The 18,945-nt window shown below is 37.3% G+C and overlaps 1 protein-coding gene across 2 annotated transcripts in view; it reads right to left on the bottom strand.

Annotated features, from left to right (window-relative positions):
• Positions 1-18,945, bottom strand: part of LOC150076009 (solute carrier family 7 member 14-like) — a 297,653-nt gene that overhangs the window by 111,438 nt on the left and 167,270 nt on the right. For both annotated transcript variants that reach the window (XM_090387702.1, XM_090387703.1), the window contains exon 2: positions 18,502-18,657. In XM_090387702.1, the coding sequence (XP_090243828.1) occupies positions 18,502-18,624 (123 nt within the window). In that variant the 5' untranslated portion in view covers positions 18,625-18,657. The remainder of the gene's footprint in view (positions 1-18,501; positions 18,658-18,945) is intronic.

Raw genomic sequence — 18,945 nt, 5'->3', positions numbered from 1 at the left:
ATCTGTGTTTTTTTTTCTTTCTAGTTTGTTTATATTGTATGCATATGTGTGTGTGTGTGTGTAAATTTTTTTTTTTTTTTTTTTTGCTGGCTCTCAGGTATGGGCAGCCTGGGAGCGGGATTGCTGGCACTCACCGGTATAGCCCTACTTCCGGTGGGTGCGGGATTTTTGTGCATGAGGCACTGTTAAAATAGTAGACCAGGCCCAGTACTAAGTGACTATGGGTGGCCATTAGGGAGCAGCTGTGCAGGTGCCAGCTGCTCCCTGGTGGCGAAGAGACTTGCCATACAGGTCTGTTTTACAGAGGTTCTGCACAAATTCAGTTTATCAGGTGGAGATAGACGGAAGTCTAGGTGCCACCTTAGACATAATAATAATAATAATAATAATAATAATACCCACCCACAACAGCTGAAATGACTCATGTTCACACAACCTTAAGTGTGTTTCCCTTGACAGCAGCGCTCCACTGTTAATTGAAGAAATTTGTTTCAGAGTTGTCTTCCAAAGACAGTTATGTGTGCTATTATACAAATGGGCCACGTTTTCTTCTGCCATGCGTCTCTGAATGGAGATGCATACGTCATAAGTGTCAAGTAGAAAATGAATTAGTAAACTGAATTCGAAGAAATCTTGTGAATAAAGCGATAAGGAAAGATCGAGGGACATAGTAAATCTTGTGACATCCCCATCCCCAAGTGGGATCTCGTTAACAAAGATATATTAATCTCGTCTTGGAAGCACCGAGATAGCCTGTGACATATCTTCGCTGTGTTTTCTTCCACTTCATCATCACATAGAAGAGAAGCTTTATTTATACTTGAGAAAATTAATATTCAGTTTGTTCCCTTTTTATACTCAAATCGAAATAATGCCATTTGTTTTGTATAAAACAAAGAATAGTTGCGATGTCTACCAAAATGGAAGCACTATTTTCATCTAATAATACTTGTAGTCAGTTGCAATTAACACACTTTGATCCCACCAAATGATATAATTGCTTAATTAGACAATATTAATTACATTAGTTACTTAATGTAATTAGCTAAGTGTAAACATAACGAAAGAAATCCACATATACCTCGGGCTAGAAATTTTCTGCGTGTTTCTACCAACATCTAGTCTAATTTTAGCATAATTTGCTTCATTTTTTTCATAGTCATTTAAGTTATTGAATTTTTATGCAATACATCCTTTCACTTGAATAGCTAAAATAAAATGTAATATTCATTCTAATAATGATACGTAATGGTCCTTGAGGCTGTCACAGACATTCTCTTAGGTATGCCAAGCTGGGCTTGCTACATGAAAGTCTAAAACGCTAATGGAACTGATATTCGGGTGACACTCAAGTCAAATGGACATAATTTTGGCGAAGTCCGATCTTTCTGTAATAGCCAAATATTCTGCTTGCACCTTCACGATGATGGGACTGTTAGTAACCCTGGGTATAACCGCCATGTGCTAGTCCTGAAATAAGGCACCTACACCACGTGCGAACCAACGTAAGCAGGGATCGAGGTGTGGCGCCTACACCACATGGAGGAATGCCGCTCCTCTGTGTTACCAGGCAATACCAAGTGGTAGATAACTCTCATCAACCAGTGCAATACCACCACCACTTTGCTTATTGGATTCTTGAAGTGGTGGAACCCATGTTTATTCTTCAGAGCAAAACTCCAGCAACTCCCACCCCATCTCTTCCATCATGCAGTATGATTAATTTATTTTGAGATTATGATAGACATCATGACGAGATCCAATCTTCCTTACATTTCGAGGGTACAACTCTAAAACGGTGTTCGCAGGCCGGCCGCTAGATCGCCCTCCATAGCGAACCTATTGGTAATTCTCTAGGAGGCTTCCGGATCAGCTGGTGTATAACCTCGCTGCCTCTATTCTGCCATATGGTGACTGGCAAAGTAGAGGCAGCGAGATTATACACTAGCTGACTGGCAGACTGGAAGTAGTTCGAGTAGTCTGTATGCGGGGGGGGGGCGAGATTATACACTAGCTGACTGGCAGGAGTTCGAGTAGTGTGTATGCGGGGGGGGGGGGGGGGAGCATTGTCGAGACCACGTTATTTCCAGGATTTGGGTATATCCTTACCGTGTGTACACCATATCCAAATATTTCATTACTTCATACAGTGTTCTTACAATCTTTTTCTTACTACTGAATACATCATGAATTGTCAAACTAACAGAAAAAAAATTATTTCAGAAAAAATCTAAACCTCCCAAACACTTCCTAGTTCATTTCACAAATATACGTGGTCTCAGTTCTAATCTTAATGATGTCCATTTTTACTTACAGTGTGCCAAACCCTATGTACTTTTTGACGGAATCCCAGTTATCGGTTGATTCAACCAGTTGTCTGAATTATTCCCTCTATGATCCCTTTCGCTTCAAAGGTAGTACTTGTGAATTTGTCTGCTTTTATATTCCTGTCAGAGATTTAGTAATTAGGAACGTTATCTTTTCGATCTTCTCTGGCTTAAAATCTCCAAATTCTCAAATTCTGCTGTTGCTGCTATCATTCTCCTAACACCACTAATCACTTGGAACTCTTTGACTTCCTCTCTTTGAAACTTTACTTTCTTCAGTCCAACTTTCCTAACACAGGTACTTTTCCTTGGTGATTTTACTGTTCACAATTCCAGCTGGCTTCCGTTTTCTATCTACACGGACCCAGCTGGTCGAGATGCTGAGGCTTTTGCAATTACTAATGGTCTCGCACAGATTGTTCATTTACCTACCAGAATACCAGACAATCCTAACGCGCTGGCAACACGCTTGATGTTTTTTCACAAAATGTGGCTGAATTAGTCGGACAATCAAAACCTGTACTTTGTGCACCTTATTCATTGTCTTAACAGGTGGAACATATTCCTTTTGATGGATTTAGATACCTTGCCATCAAAGAAAATGTTGAACATTACTTTGGATTTTGATTTTTTAAACGAAAGGTTTTGTCTCCGAGAGCATGTTGATGGCCACCCTATGCTTTGTCTCTTTGTGAATCGTATTCAAAAGACCATGACTTATCAGATTTTATTTGTCATCCGTCGCAAATTGCCTCAGTTTGAAACGCTATATAATGTTCGCTCTTTGTTCCATCGCCTAACACAATACCTTGAATACGAATGCGTGCGAACTACGTACGATACACAAATAACGGTGGTAATCGGTATGTCTTTGCAAACTCGTCGCAAGTGACGTGTGGTATTCGGTTCCCAAGGTGATGGGTATTTGAATGTATGTTATTGATATAGATGACTAGTGATAAATGATTATCACTAGTCATCTTTTGGGGTTGAAGTTTTAAGTTCATCTGCTGTTTCCCTTAGCCTATGAATATTAATTGTAGCAATTTGAACTTGCTATTAGCATAGCAAAGCCTCATAGTTGAGAACGCTTAGTGAAATGAGCGGCAAACTTTTGTTTGTGCTGGACGGATGAAATTTTGTTTTTACTTCTTGCTACATGGCTGCCACCAATCAATTTTGCTGGTCTCCACCCATAATTTGAATAAAGCGGTTCGGGTTATGTATGCTATTGTGATCGTCGCTTTTAATATCTTGTTTAAGTGGCTTTGAGTAGTTTTTAGCATAGTTGTAAAGAAGCACGGTTGTTATTCTTCAGTACATTAGAAGCATAAATCAGTTTCGATTTTAACATGAAGACCGTTATACTTTACGCAAAAAAAAAGTAAAATTAAAACCGCTCATTAAATTTTCTCCATTCAAAGCGCTTTCATTGAATTGTTCATTCTTTCCACATACAATAGCTTGAAAATTGAATGGCTTACTTGTACAGTATAAGAATGTAATATGCGCCAAGGGCTATGGCCGAGTTGTATGCCGACTCGTAGCATGCCACTGTGCACTGTGCATTGTTATCGTGCACCGATGCTTCTCAGATAAACCAGTTTTGGTATTCGTAGTCATTTTATTTAGGAATTTATATTAAGAAAAAGAAAAGCAAATAGGCAGGGACAAAGAGAAACTGGTAAATTTTTTAAACTTTCATAATTGACGATTCGTGCCAAGAAAAGGATGTTAGAATAGATGTCCTGTCTTTTGTAAATCCTCAAAGTTTCTCCAAAGATACGTATCTAATCAGAGCTGACCATTTCATGGTTTCGTGAACTAAAGGAAACATAATATTATCTACATAAAGCAACACAATGAAAAGCCAGAATAACTTGTGCGATGCATAAATTTCACATTCGAAATTCATCCACGTTTTAGATAACCCTGTCACGCGAGTGTCCACTTTGGCGCAAGGTTCTGCTAGTGCAGTTTGAACATCTGCTGCGACGCCACATTACATACTTGAAAGTTCTCAGTTGTAATTTATACAGCGTAAATTTTATAATTTCCGTGAATAGGTCTCTCCCTGTCCTCTTTGGATCGAAATAATGATTCTCATTCGGTGATTCTTTGCAGAATTCTAGAAAATGTTATACTCTTTGGAACTAATGATTAGCACAACTTCAAGTGAAATGCAGGAGATGTAAGGACTGCTCATTTATCAGAAAAGTCTACTGGAGGTTTAATGCATTTAGGAAATGTGCCCGAGAGGGGAAGTATCTCTGAGCCTCTGCGTTCCTGACTGAAGTCCTAAAATTCTGACGCCTTGCAATTAATACATATATTAATACTAAGGTTATGATGCTAAAGCACTTTATATATACATAGTACATATATTAATTTAAATTATACGCTTTTTTCATTAATTTTTACTCCATTCATTTCTCCTGTTGGCATTTTGCTAATTTTTTCACACTCATTCACTTACGTGTGATCTGCTAAGTTAGTCTTTTAAATTTACCGATTTTCAAATGTTTTTCTCACCCATATGAAAATTGGTACAGCAAAATTAGTCAAATCAAATTTTCAAATTGTCATTTCCCACTGCAGCTGGTTGCTTATATTGGTACTGTGTGTGTGTGCTTTTTTTTTTTTTTTTTAGAAGTCTGTGTTCACTAGCAGATTTAAATGAGAAACACGGAATAACTCACAAGGAGAAACTTTACTTTCTCTGCCTAAGTTACCATGACGAACTTACACGTTTCGACAAAAAAAAATTATATATATATATACGGGTATATATACAGTGGTGTTCAAAGAAACCGTATCACCCCGTAAAATTGTAATTGTCGATCGAATAACGTAAGTATATGGCAATATTTCTTACAGATTGCGTCAGATAAGATTGACACGCGTAGGTGATGACGTAATATTGCATCAGTTGTTACTTTCAGCTATATAAGCACGCTCTGCAAGAGTTGCAGTCATTCCTTGCTTGTGTCAGGATGGCGATTACGTGCAGTTGACGCCACGAAGAAAGAGTGCTATTGTTGCTTTACGTGAGGAAGGATGTTGTTCCCGTCATATTGCTTATAGAGTGCCTTGTAATCAGTCGACAGTGAGTAGATTTCTTTCCAAGCTCAAGAATACTGGTTCTGCTGATAGGAAAAAAGGAACCGGACACAAACGAGTCTCTATGCCAAAACAGGGCCGCGTTTTGAAGCGCTTATGCATTAAAAACCGTAAAGCTTCTTCGTCTGAGCTGAAAAGAGAATGAGAAGAACATTACAGGAGTGGTAGCAAGTGCAGTAACAATCTGAAGACTTCTCTTTAAAAATGGACTTGTACCCTGTCCTCCTAAGAAGAAGCCCCTCTTCACACAAAAAATGAAAAATGCCCGATTCATTTGGTGTAAAGAGCATGTCGGATTTTCTCGGATGAGAATAAATTCAACCTGCATGGCTCTGATGGGAGACAAATGATTCTCCGTAGACGTGGTGATGAATACCATTGAGACTGTATGGTGTCTACAGTGAAATTCCCTACCAGCCAAATTATATGGGGGTGCATTTCGTATCGCGGAGTAGGTCACCTGCAGTTTATAAAAGGTTCCGTAAATGCCAATGGATACCTGGCCATATTGGAAGGCAAATTGTTGCCAACCATTAGAGACCATTTCAACTTGCCAAGTAACTGCATCTTTCAGGACGACTCTGCTCTTTGTCATCGGGCGAAAAGTGTAAGTAGGCACTTCTGTAGTTACTTTAGTTTCATTTCTGCATTAGAGGTTCGATAGTAATGTGTTTACATTTGTAACAGGTGAAAATATGGTTGGAATAACTGTCCATTACAACTCTTAGGTGGGCAGGAAACAGCCCGGACCTGAATCCTATAGAGAAGTATTGGCATCGTGTGGAATCTGCAGTTGCCAGAAAGAAACCAAAGACCCTTCGTGAACTTCATAATTCGTGTTTGGAACCACGAACTATCAGTTGATTATCTTTAGAAATTGATCTTGTCAATGCCTTGATGGTGTGTTGCTGTCATTAGGGCCAGAGGCGGGTCAACTAAATATTAGTTTGCACCTGGTGAACTTTTCATTTTGTTTTCCATTTAAAATGATAAACTGAAGCAAACTGAGGGCTTCTGATAACACTTTAGCCATAATTGTCGTGTTTACCAAAACTATTGTATAAAGGTTGAAAATGCTCATTTGAGAATATTTTGAGAGCACCTGTCATATATTACTTAGCTTTGCCTTAACTATTAATAAATATCTTAAATAATATAATAAATAGATTAATAAATATCTTTTGTATATATTTCTTTTTGTGATGCTAGTCGTTAATGTAACATACCATCGCAAAAAAGGGTTAGAATTGTGAAATTCCTAAGTGATGCACTTTCTTGGAACGAAAATGCATCACCTAGACCCTCAGTGATCACTGAATTATGACCACCTCCATCCGTAATGGACTATGCTGCATAGTTTTCAGCATAAAAAGCCGAACTGCTTCGTACGCTACAGCAGCGGTAATTTGCATCTGGTTGTGCAGGTCAAAGTGATAAAGTAGCAGTTATGGGACGCGGTAAAGACATCGCGGACTTTCAAAAGGGCATGATTATGGGAACTCCTGAGTTGCAGCAGCGGTAATTTGCATCTTTTCGTGCAAGTCAGAGTGATAAAGTAGCAGTTATGGTACGCAGTAAAGACATCGTGGACTTTAAAAAGGGCATGATTATGGGAACTCCTGCGTTTGATGCCTTCATATCGGAAACGGGATGTCTTGTCAGTTGCTCACGGCCCACTGTGGTTAAGTTGCGCAAAGAATGGTGTCGAACGGGTCAAACTACTTCCGCAGACAGAACTGTAAAGGATTGCAGAAGGGGATCTTCGTGGTAAGCGAAGGGTAGCGAGTTGTACGAGCTCAACTGCAGGTCATTTGCCACATTTGACAGTACAATATGGAGAATGCAAGAACAATGTCCCAAATTAAGGTGTGCCACACACTCAGACGTATGGAGTTTCACAGCAGACTAACCAAGTGACACTTTCTCCTCAACGCTGATCATCGTCGACGGCGAATGCTGTTGTGTCAACAACACTGTGGTTGGACACGGGAGGGCTGGAAACGAGTGTGTTGAACGAATGAGTCTAAGTACCTGGTGCAGCACGCCGACGAATGCCTTCCTGTGTGGCGCAAGCAACACAAGTCCATGAACCTATCGTTCATGGTGCCCACTATCCAAGCAGGTGGTAGTGTTTGCTTAATAAGGAAGCATGTTTTGCTTGCAAGAACTAAGATCCCTGGTTCGTATGGATCAACGTTTCACTGGTGAGGGCTGCCAGCAGCTCTTAGGTGACCGTGTGCACTCTGCCATGTTCCATTTTTTCTCCTACAAAAACGGGATCGCCCAAGACGATAATACGCTCTGTCATCGGGACCGCACTGTGCGCGAGTAGTTTTCGAGAAATACAGTGAACATATCACCCATCTTGACTGGCCTCCAAATTCGCCTGATTTCAATCCAATTGAACGCCTGTGGGATGTTTTGGAACTGGAAATGAGATGTATGGACACGCAGCCGTCGTCTATTCCGACACTGTGGAAAGTGTTGTCAGCGTTGCTGCAGCTCCCTACGAATGTCTCAGATTCTAGTGGAATTAATGCCTAGGCGAATAGTGGCTGTTATCCGTGCCAACGATGGTTCAACACGGTATTAGGTAGGCGGTCACAATTCAGTGATCACTCAGTGTGTGGGAACACTGTTTCTATATTTCTCACTGTCTATATATATATATATATATATATATATATATATATATATATAAGCTAAATTAAAATAGGATATTGCCAGTAGCATGGCAAACCAGTAGAGTGAAAATGAACTGAACCAAATAAAATAACAATAACAGAAAAATATAGGGGGGGGGGGTAAAGAAGAAAAGGGTAGTGTTGAAGCAACGTTCCTAAAATAATTTAGAAATTAAGCCAATTAAAAGAAATTTAGTGGCGTCCCCTAGTAAGCACCCGTTTCCGAATTATGTGAAATCTCACTAAGGTGGAAACGTAAACTAACAACATTACATGATCAAATAAACTGAAAATTAATAAAATAGACTGACCATTATGCCCCATCTCGACAGAGGACCACGAGGCCAATAATAGTCAGGGAATCACTGCATTTCGAACGCTAAACATGCAACGACAGGAATGATACTAAGATCAAACCGCCAATGCAATAGATTTGCATAGCGGTGGTCCTTATGCAGCGAAAAAATAATAAAACAGAAAGCCCAATACTCGCATGGTCAAACGACACCACTGACAAAACAATAGTTGAACTGAAAATATATAGAAACAAATTAGGCTATAGATGGCGGTACGAACGCAGCATTAGCACATCGTCACGCTACCCCCACTTATTTTTCTTATTTATTTTAATATATATTTCAGTAATTTTTATTTCTCTATTTAATTTTTGGATTAATTTGATCATATTTAAATGGAGGTAGTGTGACGATGTGCTAACGCTGCGTTCGTACCGCCATCACAGGCCGGCCTCCGGACCGAACCTATTAGCAATTCTCTAGGAGGATATATATATATATATGATGTAATATAAAAGTTAGGCAAAGGTAATAAAAATAAAATAAATAAAAAAAATTTAGTAGTGGGTTGATATGCTAATAAGCAGCGCCTGTGCCCCCATCTATTCTTTTCTTTCTATTATATAAGCTGGTTAAGCTTACATTGTGTCAGTGGTGTGGCTCTGATCTAGAGTGCTGTCTGTTCTATAGATTATTTCTCGCTGCATAAGGACCACCGCCATGCAAATCCTCTGCATTGGTTGATCTATCGGAGAATGGTAGGGTGGTTTGGTTCTTCGATATTTCCGCCTTTGCGATGATTTGTATGGCGATTGAAATGCAGCGATTCCATGACCATTATTGGCCTCGTGGTCCTCTGTCGATATGGGGCATGATGGTCAGTCTATTATTTTGATATTTTAATTTTTTGTAGTTTCTTTAACCCCCCTTTTGGTGATATTTCACGTCTTTTGGAACTGGTACCTTCTGGGGAGGAACCGCTAAATTAATTATAATTGGCATTATTTAAAATTACATCGTTTTTATTAATTGGGTTTAATGACTAAATTATACAGGGGATTAACGACTACTTTTTTGTCTTATTACCCTTTCTTTCCCTTCCCTGTTTGTTTATTTTATATTATTTTACGTTGTGTTTCGCTCTACTTTTTTGCCGTACTACTGGCTGATGTTTTTATTTTATTTTAAATATCAGATTTATTTTAATTATCAGATATATATATATATATATATATATATATATATATATTTTTTTTTTTTTTTTTTTTCAGATTGTTGTTTTTAACAACACTAGAACTTCTTGCCCATATCCCTCTTTTTTTTTTCTGTAATTGCATGAAGAAGTGGGTGTTCACGCTACCGATTTGTATGTTGTGAGGGATGAAACCTTGCTCCTTCCGCCTGAGATCGCATAACTACAGCATTGATTGAAAAGCATTTTAGAATTTCTCCATTCGTCGGGTGGTAGAATAATGTTTAAGGACTGAGTTCACTGCAAGCAGTCAAAACTCGTAGGACCAGCTGACCTACATGACTGCTTCCTGTTACAAGGTAATTTTTGTGCCGTAAGTCGTTCGCACTGAGTTTTATTATGGTTGTTACGATGTTCAGGGTATTGTTATTGTATTAAGTAATTGAACAAAGGGCAAACATTTAATTTTGTTTCAAGTTTGGGAAAATTGTGTCAGATGACAAGACGTGGTGTTTTGAATTCTATCCACAAAAAATTGACGAAGCATGGAATGGCGATCAACAAGCTCTCCCGTACACAAATAATTTAGTTTTCAAAAATCAATAACCAAAGTGATATTGATCACTTTTTTTCAATAACAAGGGAATCATTCAGAAGGAACTTGTTGCACCAGGTAAAGACAGTGAATAAGAGCACTGGGCACGAGTTTGGGGTTCGGTTAAAAGAATTCACCGAGTAAGTCCTCAGTTTTGAGTTTAAAAAAAATATATCGAGTTGGTTCTCGTCGTATAACGCCAGGCCGCGTTCGGTGCTGATTATCAAGGAGTTTTGGAAAAGCGTGTGAGTAGATTTATATCTCCCCGGATTCAAATCTGAGAAGAAAGGACGACGATTTCACGGTGTAGAGGATATTAGAAATGTGACAAAACAATAGTTGGTGGGCGATCAGTTCAAATGCATTTGAAAATGTTTCCAACAGCTCTCTCTCTGTTTTCTGCTGACGGCAATTACGAGTATTTTGAAAAAAATATATTAAAAGCTTCTTTCATTGTAACGTCTAGGTATTATCTCAGTCCTGGAACTTAATTGTTAAACATTATATTTTTACTGTATTTTGGATGCAAAGTTTTAGAGATCTTCAAGTACCGTGTTAATAGACTAGTAGTTACCCCCAGAGGTTACCCCCACCAACTTATTTTAAACATAATCTCCATCGCTAAAAATAAAATTAAACTTAACAATCCAACCAAAGACAACAATAAAACAAACATCCGCATAGTCCTCCCTTATCACAATGAACTCGTAGGACAGTTGGGCTTTTTTATTTCCGTTTCTATTTAACGACACTGATATCTCCCTTATTTTTTCCACCTACAACAAATTAGAATCCTTCTTCAGCTCCTATAAAGACACACACAAATATCCTACAAACGACCTCAATAATATAACATACCTCATTAATTGTCAACCAAACTGTAATACATGTTACATCGGAAGTACCACTACCAAATTTGTCTCATCAAAAATATCCAACACCCGTGCATACTATCATTTCCATAGCCTCACGTCTAACCAATCTGTCACAGAACTTACAATTCATGCCCAGACCCACAATCCCCCCCCCCCTCATTGACTCTGCCATTTCCATCATTAAACTAAAATCCAGCTACAGAATACTTCAATATGAAGCCCTAGCTATTGAATGGTACCTGCACCACTCAAACCTTAAAATTCTAAATTCCAAACTCCCCTTCAATCTTTCCCCAATTTGGAACCTCTCGCGTTTAAAGTTCCCACATGTCAAAAAAGGCATCACGAGAGTATAATTTATTTCTTAAATACCACGCGCGTTCACTCTCCACACATTGCCAACTGAAGACGTTTTAACCAACGAAAGTCCCCCTAAGACTATTGGCTTCACCGTATTCACTTATTTAGTTTTCAATTATTCTTTCGTTTCTTTTAGTTCAATGACAACCAAGGACTGGATGTGTACACTTCTGTTTCCTTGCGCTATTTTAACTCAGTCAATACTTACCTACTTCCCCCTTTTAATTTTATTCAATTTAGCAATTCAACCTAAATATTATTCACGCTGACTAAGTAAGCAATCGCAGATTAATTCAAGGTGAGTACTGCTTTCTAAGCATTCGCTATCCTTTACTAGTGTATTTTGGATACATTTCTCTGCAGCATGTTTGGGGAAAAATTAAAAAAGCTGAAACAGAAAATATTATTAATTCACAAACTAAAAATATTAAATCGTTTTGGGTAGGGAATATAGTTCCCACATACCCTTGTTTAAAAATAGGAAAAGTGAACGACTAATTAATGTGGATCATTTTTGAAAATATTATTTTCGTTTTTGAATTGTTTCCCAACAACCGTTGGGGATAAGTGATAAATATCTCCCGTATGTCCTTGTTTAGAAATAGAAAAAGAAAACATCACCAAAATATAGTACTAATAGTTCACTAACTTGTAAATTAAACATGGAGTAATAAAAGAATGATTTACAAAATTAACACTATTATACCACACTAAAGGAAATGTTGAAAACTGCAACGAGTAATGCTGAAGATATGGCAACTAGTAAACCTTCAAGCAAAAATTAAAAATCAAACTAACAAATAAAATTAAAAATACAGAGAAGATAAGAATAGATTCTGTCAAATGTAATCTGTTTTGATCAAATGTGCCTAAACGTGTTTCTGCCGCGAAAATACAGTGTAGTAGAAGTAATTATTAGCTACCGAAATAAATCTGTGAGACGTCCAACTGTTTTGGGTGAAGTCCAAACCAATTATTATAATGGACCCTGGCTGCATGAACCAACTATCCTTCCAATCCCTTAGCACCTAATTATTGCATATAAGTAACATTTAATGCATATTATTGTGAAACGTCTTTATGGCCTCCGTAGCCGAGTGGTTAGGAACGGGAGTGGAGTAGCCCACGCTCTTTGAGTAGACCGGGGTTCAAGTTTCTGGCTATTGAATACGGTCGATCTGCCAACCTGCACTGGACCAGCGTGTCAGATTATGGTCTATTTCCATCCTGCTGTGATAATGGCTGCAGTTCACTTTTATTGTGAAAAATAATAATACAAAAACATTAAAAAAGAAATCCCCAATAAAATTTAGAAACTTATAAAAAGATGTATGGGGAAACGCATTTCGTCATATTTTTTCCCTCAAAAACTGCAAAAAAATGTTTAAAAAATATGATATACTAAACCTAATCATTTCTGCCGTGTTTAAACTATAGCCTGTAATTCTATTATTTTTGAGAGATGTGAAAATACAATTATCTTATTCTTTGTTCCATCGAGAGAAAACATCGTAAATAATATCATAATAACAAGAGGTTTGGTGAAGTGATTACGAAATCAGCACTCTTTTCGTGAACAGTGGATCTTTTACAATTAACGTATTACATCTTTTACAATTAACGTATTATCATAACGTATTGCTGAGGTAGTTGATGCCGAGGGGAGGATGGGGTAATATTCATACTAAAACATGAAGAAACGTTAAAATACTACATCAAGAAGCATTCGGAAATCATGGCTGATATGCTACTGAACTGGCAAGTTCGATGCCAGTAATTTACAAGATTTCTATATATTCAAACAAAATCCAAATTGAATTCTTTGATTAATCCTTCGGAGTTGGGAATAAAATTTATGTCGAACTTACTGCATTATTAGGCCAAATCACAAGACAAAAGATAAGATTTTATTAAACTGTTTACTATAATTGCAGGATCGGACTGCAATTATAGTAAAAAAATCTTTCGCCAAGGCCTTTGGTCTGTAAGACCTGAAAATCTTACAAAACTTAAAATATTTTTTTAAAACTTTGGAAGTCAGTTTTTCTTTGATTCTTGCCGTTAATAGGATAAATGGGTAATATATGCAGTTTCAGAAATAAGAATTATTCTGGTAAGAGGTATAAAAATTAAAAGGGTAATAGGATCGAAAACAGTGCCATTAGCTTTACATCCGTTAAAACTGGGAACTGACGGAGAATACTATGACAAACCCAGCAGGGGGTTCGGCACTACAAAAACAACTTAAGGTTTATGAGGGGTCACACACCGGAAATGTATTCGGAAAAACACACACTACTCTCTAAAAATAGACGCGATAGTCTCCAGTGTCACAATTTGTGGTTTTTCTGAAGTGCTATAGAGACAAGCTGTCATGAGACTGGTAGAATTGTTTTGGAATATTCGGCCGACATCAAAAGACAAAACGGATGTCAACAAGTTGAAAATAATAAAAGAGAGGGATATTGGGAATCACGTGCTACGGGGCAGGCTGATCTAGACCTTCCAACTAATGAAAGGAGAAAAATGAATATAGGAAGGAGGAGATTGGTAGAAAACACTGTGGAGAGGCGTGGAAAACTCCGAAGCAAATTGTGGATGGAGAACAAAAAAAAAAGAGAAGATAGAGGAGAGTGAAAAGGTAGGAGGAGGAGGAGAGACCTGTGTGAGCTATGTGGGAGTGTGGGTTTTTTTGGTGGTTTTAAGAAATGGAAGTAGTCAGCGGACTCAGCTGTTAAGATTTTCGTCAGTGTAAATAAAAGAAGTGAGTAACTGTTAATATTTGAGGGTTTCGTCGTCGAAAAAAATTATGTGTTAGCAATATCTGAGTTTTCGGAGCGTTAGGGAGAGTACGGAGATTAAGCCAGTCCGGCATTAGAAGGCAAGAGCAGTGGCCGTCTTTACGAGTCAATCCGTCATGGATAGTGACCGTGTGATACGAGCACTGTCAAATAATGCTTAGTTTAATAAGAAGCTTGTGAAAGATAGAGTAAAGAAGAGTAGCTCCGGTGCACTCTCTCCCTGTGGAAAAGATAGCCGAATAGGGTGGAAAAAGGCCTCAGGAAGGAAAGATAGCAGTACCCGTAGCCACGGAGTAAGACCGTGCGACAAAGTGCCAGTCCAGTTCAGATATACAGTGAGGACATCTAAATGCCAGAATTGTGATCCTTACTAGAGAAATTAGCCAGGAGTCCCAGAATGAATGCCCTGAAGTACGACGACGACATTTTCAACTAAGAATGGAAGGATCCAAAACAGCGAAGCCCGACAAAAGAAAAATTAAGTAAGTGGCTAACATAATATTCTCATTAACTTAGAGGACTTTAGGACCCTAATAACTGATTAGTGAGGATTTATGATACTTAGAGATATATGTACATGTATAAAATTATATACGTAAGGTGAGAGGGATAGGTTAGAAATATAATAGAAATTTGACTGATATAAATTTTGTAATTAGAGAAAGGAACTAAAGAAAAAGATAAGAGTGCTAATGATATTAATGGCTTTTATTACTAATCAAACATATGTCATGTTATAATAAAGGAGAGAAAAAGGGAATATTTGTAATAAGTTGTTTCCTGGAAATTGTAGATATGAATAGCATTTTTAGAAAGGGAGAGTAAGGTCCTAAACCTGTATATAAAGTAAGAAATATGGAGCATGTAAAGAAAATTATGGATAATGTGCAAGGTAGAAACGGTAATAGATTACTGTACTGATATCGTTTGTGTTATAAATTACAGGATAACGTTAATTGAGAATATTCGATATATGAAGTTGAATATATAACTAATACTAAGCCATCAAGGTTGAACATTAACTGTACATTTCCCAATTGTTCATTTTGTATGTCGTATATATATATGTAAAAATAAACTATGTTATATTATATATTTGTGTGTGTGTAATTGTTGTACTGGACACAAGCCTAACCAATGGGAATTAAACATACATAAGAGTTTCTCCCCTATGAACTTAGAATTTTCTGAGAAGTAAAGTCAGATACGCTTGTGGGGTGAAATATTATAAAGGGGATATATATTATAAAGGGGAGTTGTTTAAACAAAGGACGTAGTAACAAAATAAATAATAAATAAAAATAAAATAAAAATCCCCCCCCCACAGGTCCACTCATTCACAAATCCAAACAAATATGTATTTATTTTCTCGGTAGGCCTGTTATTCTTACAGTTTCAAACAGGGTGGTGTTTCTGTTCGTTGATGTCGTGACTGATCGTTTGAATTCTATTTAGAGCGTCTTAGGAAACCAAGAAATTCGTGCAGTAATTTCTGATGCAGCCAACAAGGCTGCTTCTGTCAGAGAGTGTTTGCGTGTAGATATATTTCAAAGGTAAAGCGTAACTACTTGACCTCTCTATGTGCGACGAATGATGAGAACACAGTATACCAAGATGGTGATCGTGGAGAGAGAGTGGGTCGATCGATCTATATCTTAGACATGGATTGACTGGACTAGAACAATTGGATTGTTAAGGCTGTAGGAGTTAAAGATAGTCTGACTTGATCAAGGAATAAGGTGATGCTACAATGTCGTCTGAGAATTCTAAGAGATGAAACGCGAGATGAGTTTAACGGTGGAGATGTAGAATTTACGGTAAGAAATACAGTTTTTGACGGTGAAGACTGACTGAGTTGTAGTGAATGGGTCTATTAGAGGTTTCAGTTAGTTGTCTTCTGGTAATGTAGAAGCGATGTTATCAGCTAACCTCAAAGTTTTTATATATTCAAATAAATTGAAATATTACATTTAGTTTAATACGTATAGTTGGACCCGCCTCCTCGTGGCGTGGACGGGTACTGGGAAGCAGTCTTCCTGGTAGCAAAGCGGCCAGAAACAGCTAAACAACACGACAACACACAAACTACGCAAACATAACACTGCACTCATTTCTGGCTATTGTATAGAATCTTGTATATCATCACAGAGAACCATGGTGGAGATAAACTAACGTTTAGCGGCCGCCTTGCGTAAGACACAACACATGTCCACATATTCAAATAAATGCACAGATCAGAAGGAGACAGACCAAACATTCAAAAGCATGGAAAACTACTTAAGATAATTAAATCTAAAAACTAACAAACAGAAGTCAGCGTTAATAACATTTACACAAATTAAAAAGCCAACTATCCTTCAAGTAACAATCAATGGAGAACTTGTTAATATGATTCCCACCATAAGGATCTAGGCCTAATTTGAAACTAAATTTTCTTTCAACAAGCATATAGAGGAATTAAAGAGAAACTTATACAAAGCCTGGTGGGCTATCAAACAAGAAGTGAGTCTGACGAACCGTACATGGGGAGACAGATTCAGAAGACCTTAGCAGTGAGTACTGGCTATTCAGCTGGCTGAACAAAATGACACACAAACCGAACACACGTCGAGATCGATGCTGCACACTAACCTTTGACCCCTTTGGCCCTGGAAACAGATTACAAGAAATTAAGCTAAATACCCTTGCAAAACTTAGCAACGGACAAACCTAAGTGCATATGGCATTTAACAGAGAATCAGATGTCCAGGAACAGAAGAAATGATAAATAAACTGGAATTGAATGTAAAGGGATGAATGCCCTTGAGAAAATGTTCACTGTAAATACAGTTGGTTTAGTAAACCAGTTTAAGAAAATTTAATGAGGACAAAGGGTGTAGAAGGGATGCACTTAAAAACAAAATTTGTGAGACTCTAGGTATCCTGAATGAACATCAGGAAACTGTGACTTTAGGAAAGGGGATTATGAAGTCACAAAAGGAAGCTGAGGTGGACCCGATTTCGTCAAGTCTTATCTGCCAGGTATCAAAATGGTGGACACTGTTTGAAGGACTTTTAAAGGACTTCTGCTTTTTCTTTAGTGTGCCGTCTCTTTGCTGAGGTTGGTTGTCATCTTCGCAATGGACGAACGTGAGGTAAAACCCCTAAACAAACCCTCGTTACTCTGATCATACCACTCTCTGAGGTTTGCTAACCAAGATTTCCCTCTTTTCTCTCGACTTCTTTTTCCATTGATCTTGCCCTGAATCATCTTATATTTGTAAATATCTTATAATTGCAACATTTTATATTTATTAATTTGTAAATATCTTATATTTGTCATTCCTCATCATATGTTCAAAATATTTTAGTTTGCCCTTCTTAATGATGTTAATTATTTCTATCTTTTTCTTCATTCGTCTCATGATTTCATCATTCTTTATCCTATCAGTCCATGACACTCTTAACATTGGTCTATAAAAAAAGAGGACAGAAAAGGCAAAACACCTCAATACTCTTGTTCTTAAAGGAAGCGTAAGGTTACTGTGGCATAGAAGATTCTTCATTTTAAGGAAGGCTACACGTGCTTGTTCAATTCTTGAGCGTACTTCAATAGAATGGTCCCAGTTCTCGCTCAGCATACATTCAAGATAGCGATAACTTTTAACCCTTTCAATTTCTTCATTATTGATTGTAATTTTTGTTCACACTTCTTTCTTACAAGTCAACATAATTGTTTTTAAAGGGCTAAAAAGATAACTAAAGCTAATAATTATTACCATGGTTAAGGAAAGAACTGTAAATAAACTAACAAAATTAATTTAATAATGCAAAAGATAAATAATTTGTCTTTTAATTCTGTTGTTATAATGGTTAATGTGTTAAGTTTTAATGGTTAACGTTTTATGTCTTAAAAGTTTTGCTTGAGAAGGAATAAATGAATGTATTTAAAAGTAAAAGAAATACGAGAAAACGTAAAAATTACAGAAGTCAACAGGAGCAATACCAGAACTGTAGAGTATAGACAATTTAATGTAGAAGGAAAGGAACGTAATGTAAGTTTGTCTCTTGTGACAAGCATTGAAAGGAAAAAATAGTACACGTATTAATTTTATTAACAAATTATTATAAAATAGAAAACTTGTATAAACAATAAAGTGTAAGCATTTGTGATCCACTCACCTAGCTTTGATGACTGTGTCGGGGTGATTTGTAATAAACAGATAAAATAAATAAATAATATATTCATTTTAGAACGAAAGAACAACTCACCTTTAGCTGAGTGGGGACCTGGGTTTCCGCTATTTCACCAATGTCAGGATCTTTAGTTCGAATCAATTTCCCGATCAACACAAGCATCTTGTGACGAAAATTCTTATTATCTGTCACGAACATGCTGAAATCAGTTTACACACGGTACAGGCGAATCTGCAACATGGAACACATTATTGTATTGTGAAGCGTTAAAAGTATAAAAAGTATAAAAAGTAAAGACATTCTGTAATGTAATAAACTGCCAAATCCAAATGAGAAGAAAACAGAAGGCCATTTAGGGATTTCTATTTACGGCATTTTAACTTAAAGCATTTGACTTATGTAAAGAACTAAAACACTCCATTGTCTATTGGCCAGGAATACTAAAATCAAAAAGAATGTGCAAAGATCCCATTGATTGTTCAGGATACCGACAAGTTAGGACAAAATATGACTTTTTTT

Source organism: Mastigoproctus giganteus, chromosome 13 (genome assembly GCF_048544385.1).
Source record: "Mastigoproctus giganteus isolate SK-2022 chromosome 13, ASM4854438v1, whole genome shotgun sequence".
Classification (NCBI taxonomy): domain Eukaryota; kingdom Metazoa; phylum Arthropoda; class Arachnida; order Uropygi; family Thelyphonidae; genus Mastigoproctus; species Mastigoproctus giganteus.
The sequence above is the reverse complement of the archived record's forward strand: the minus strand, read 5'-3'. Positions and strand labels throughout refer to the sequence as shown.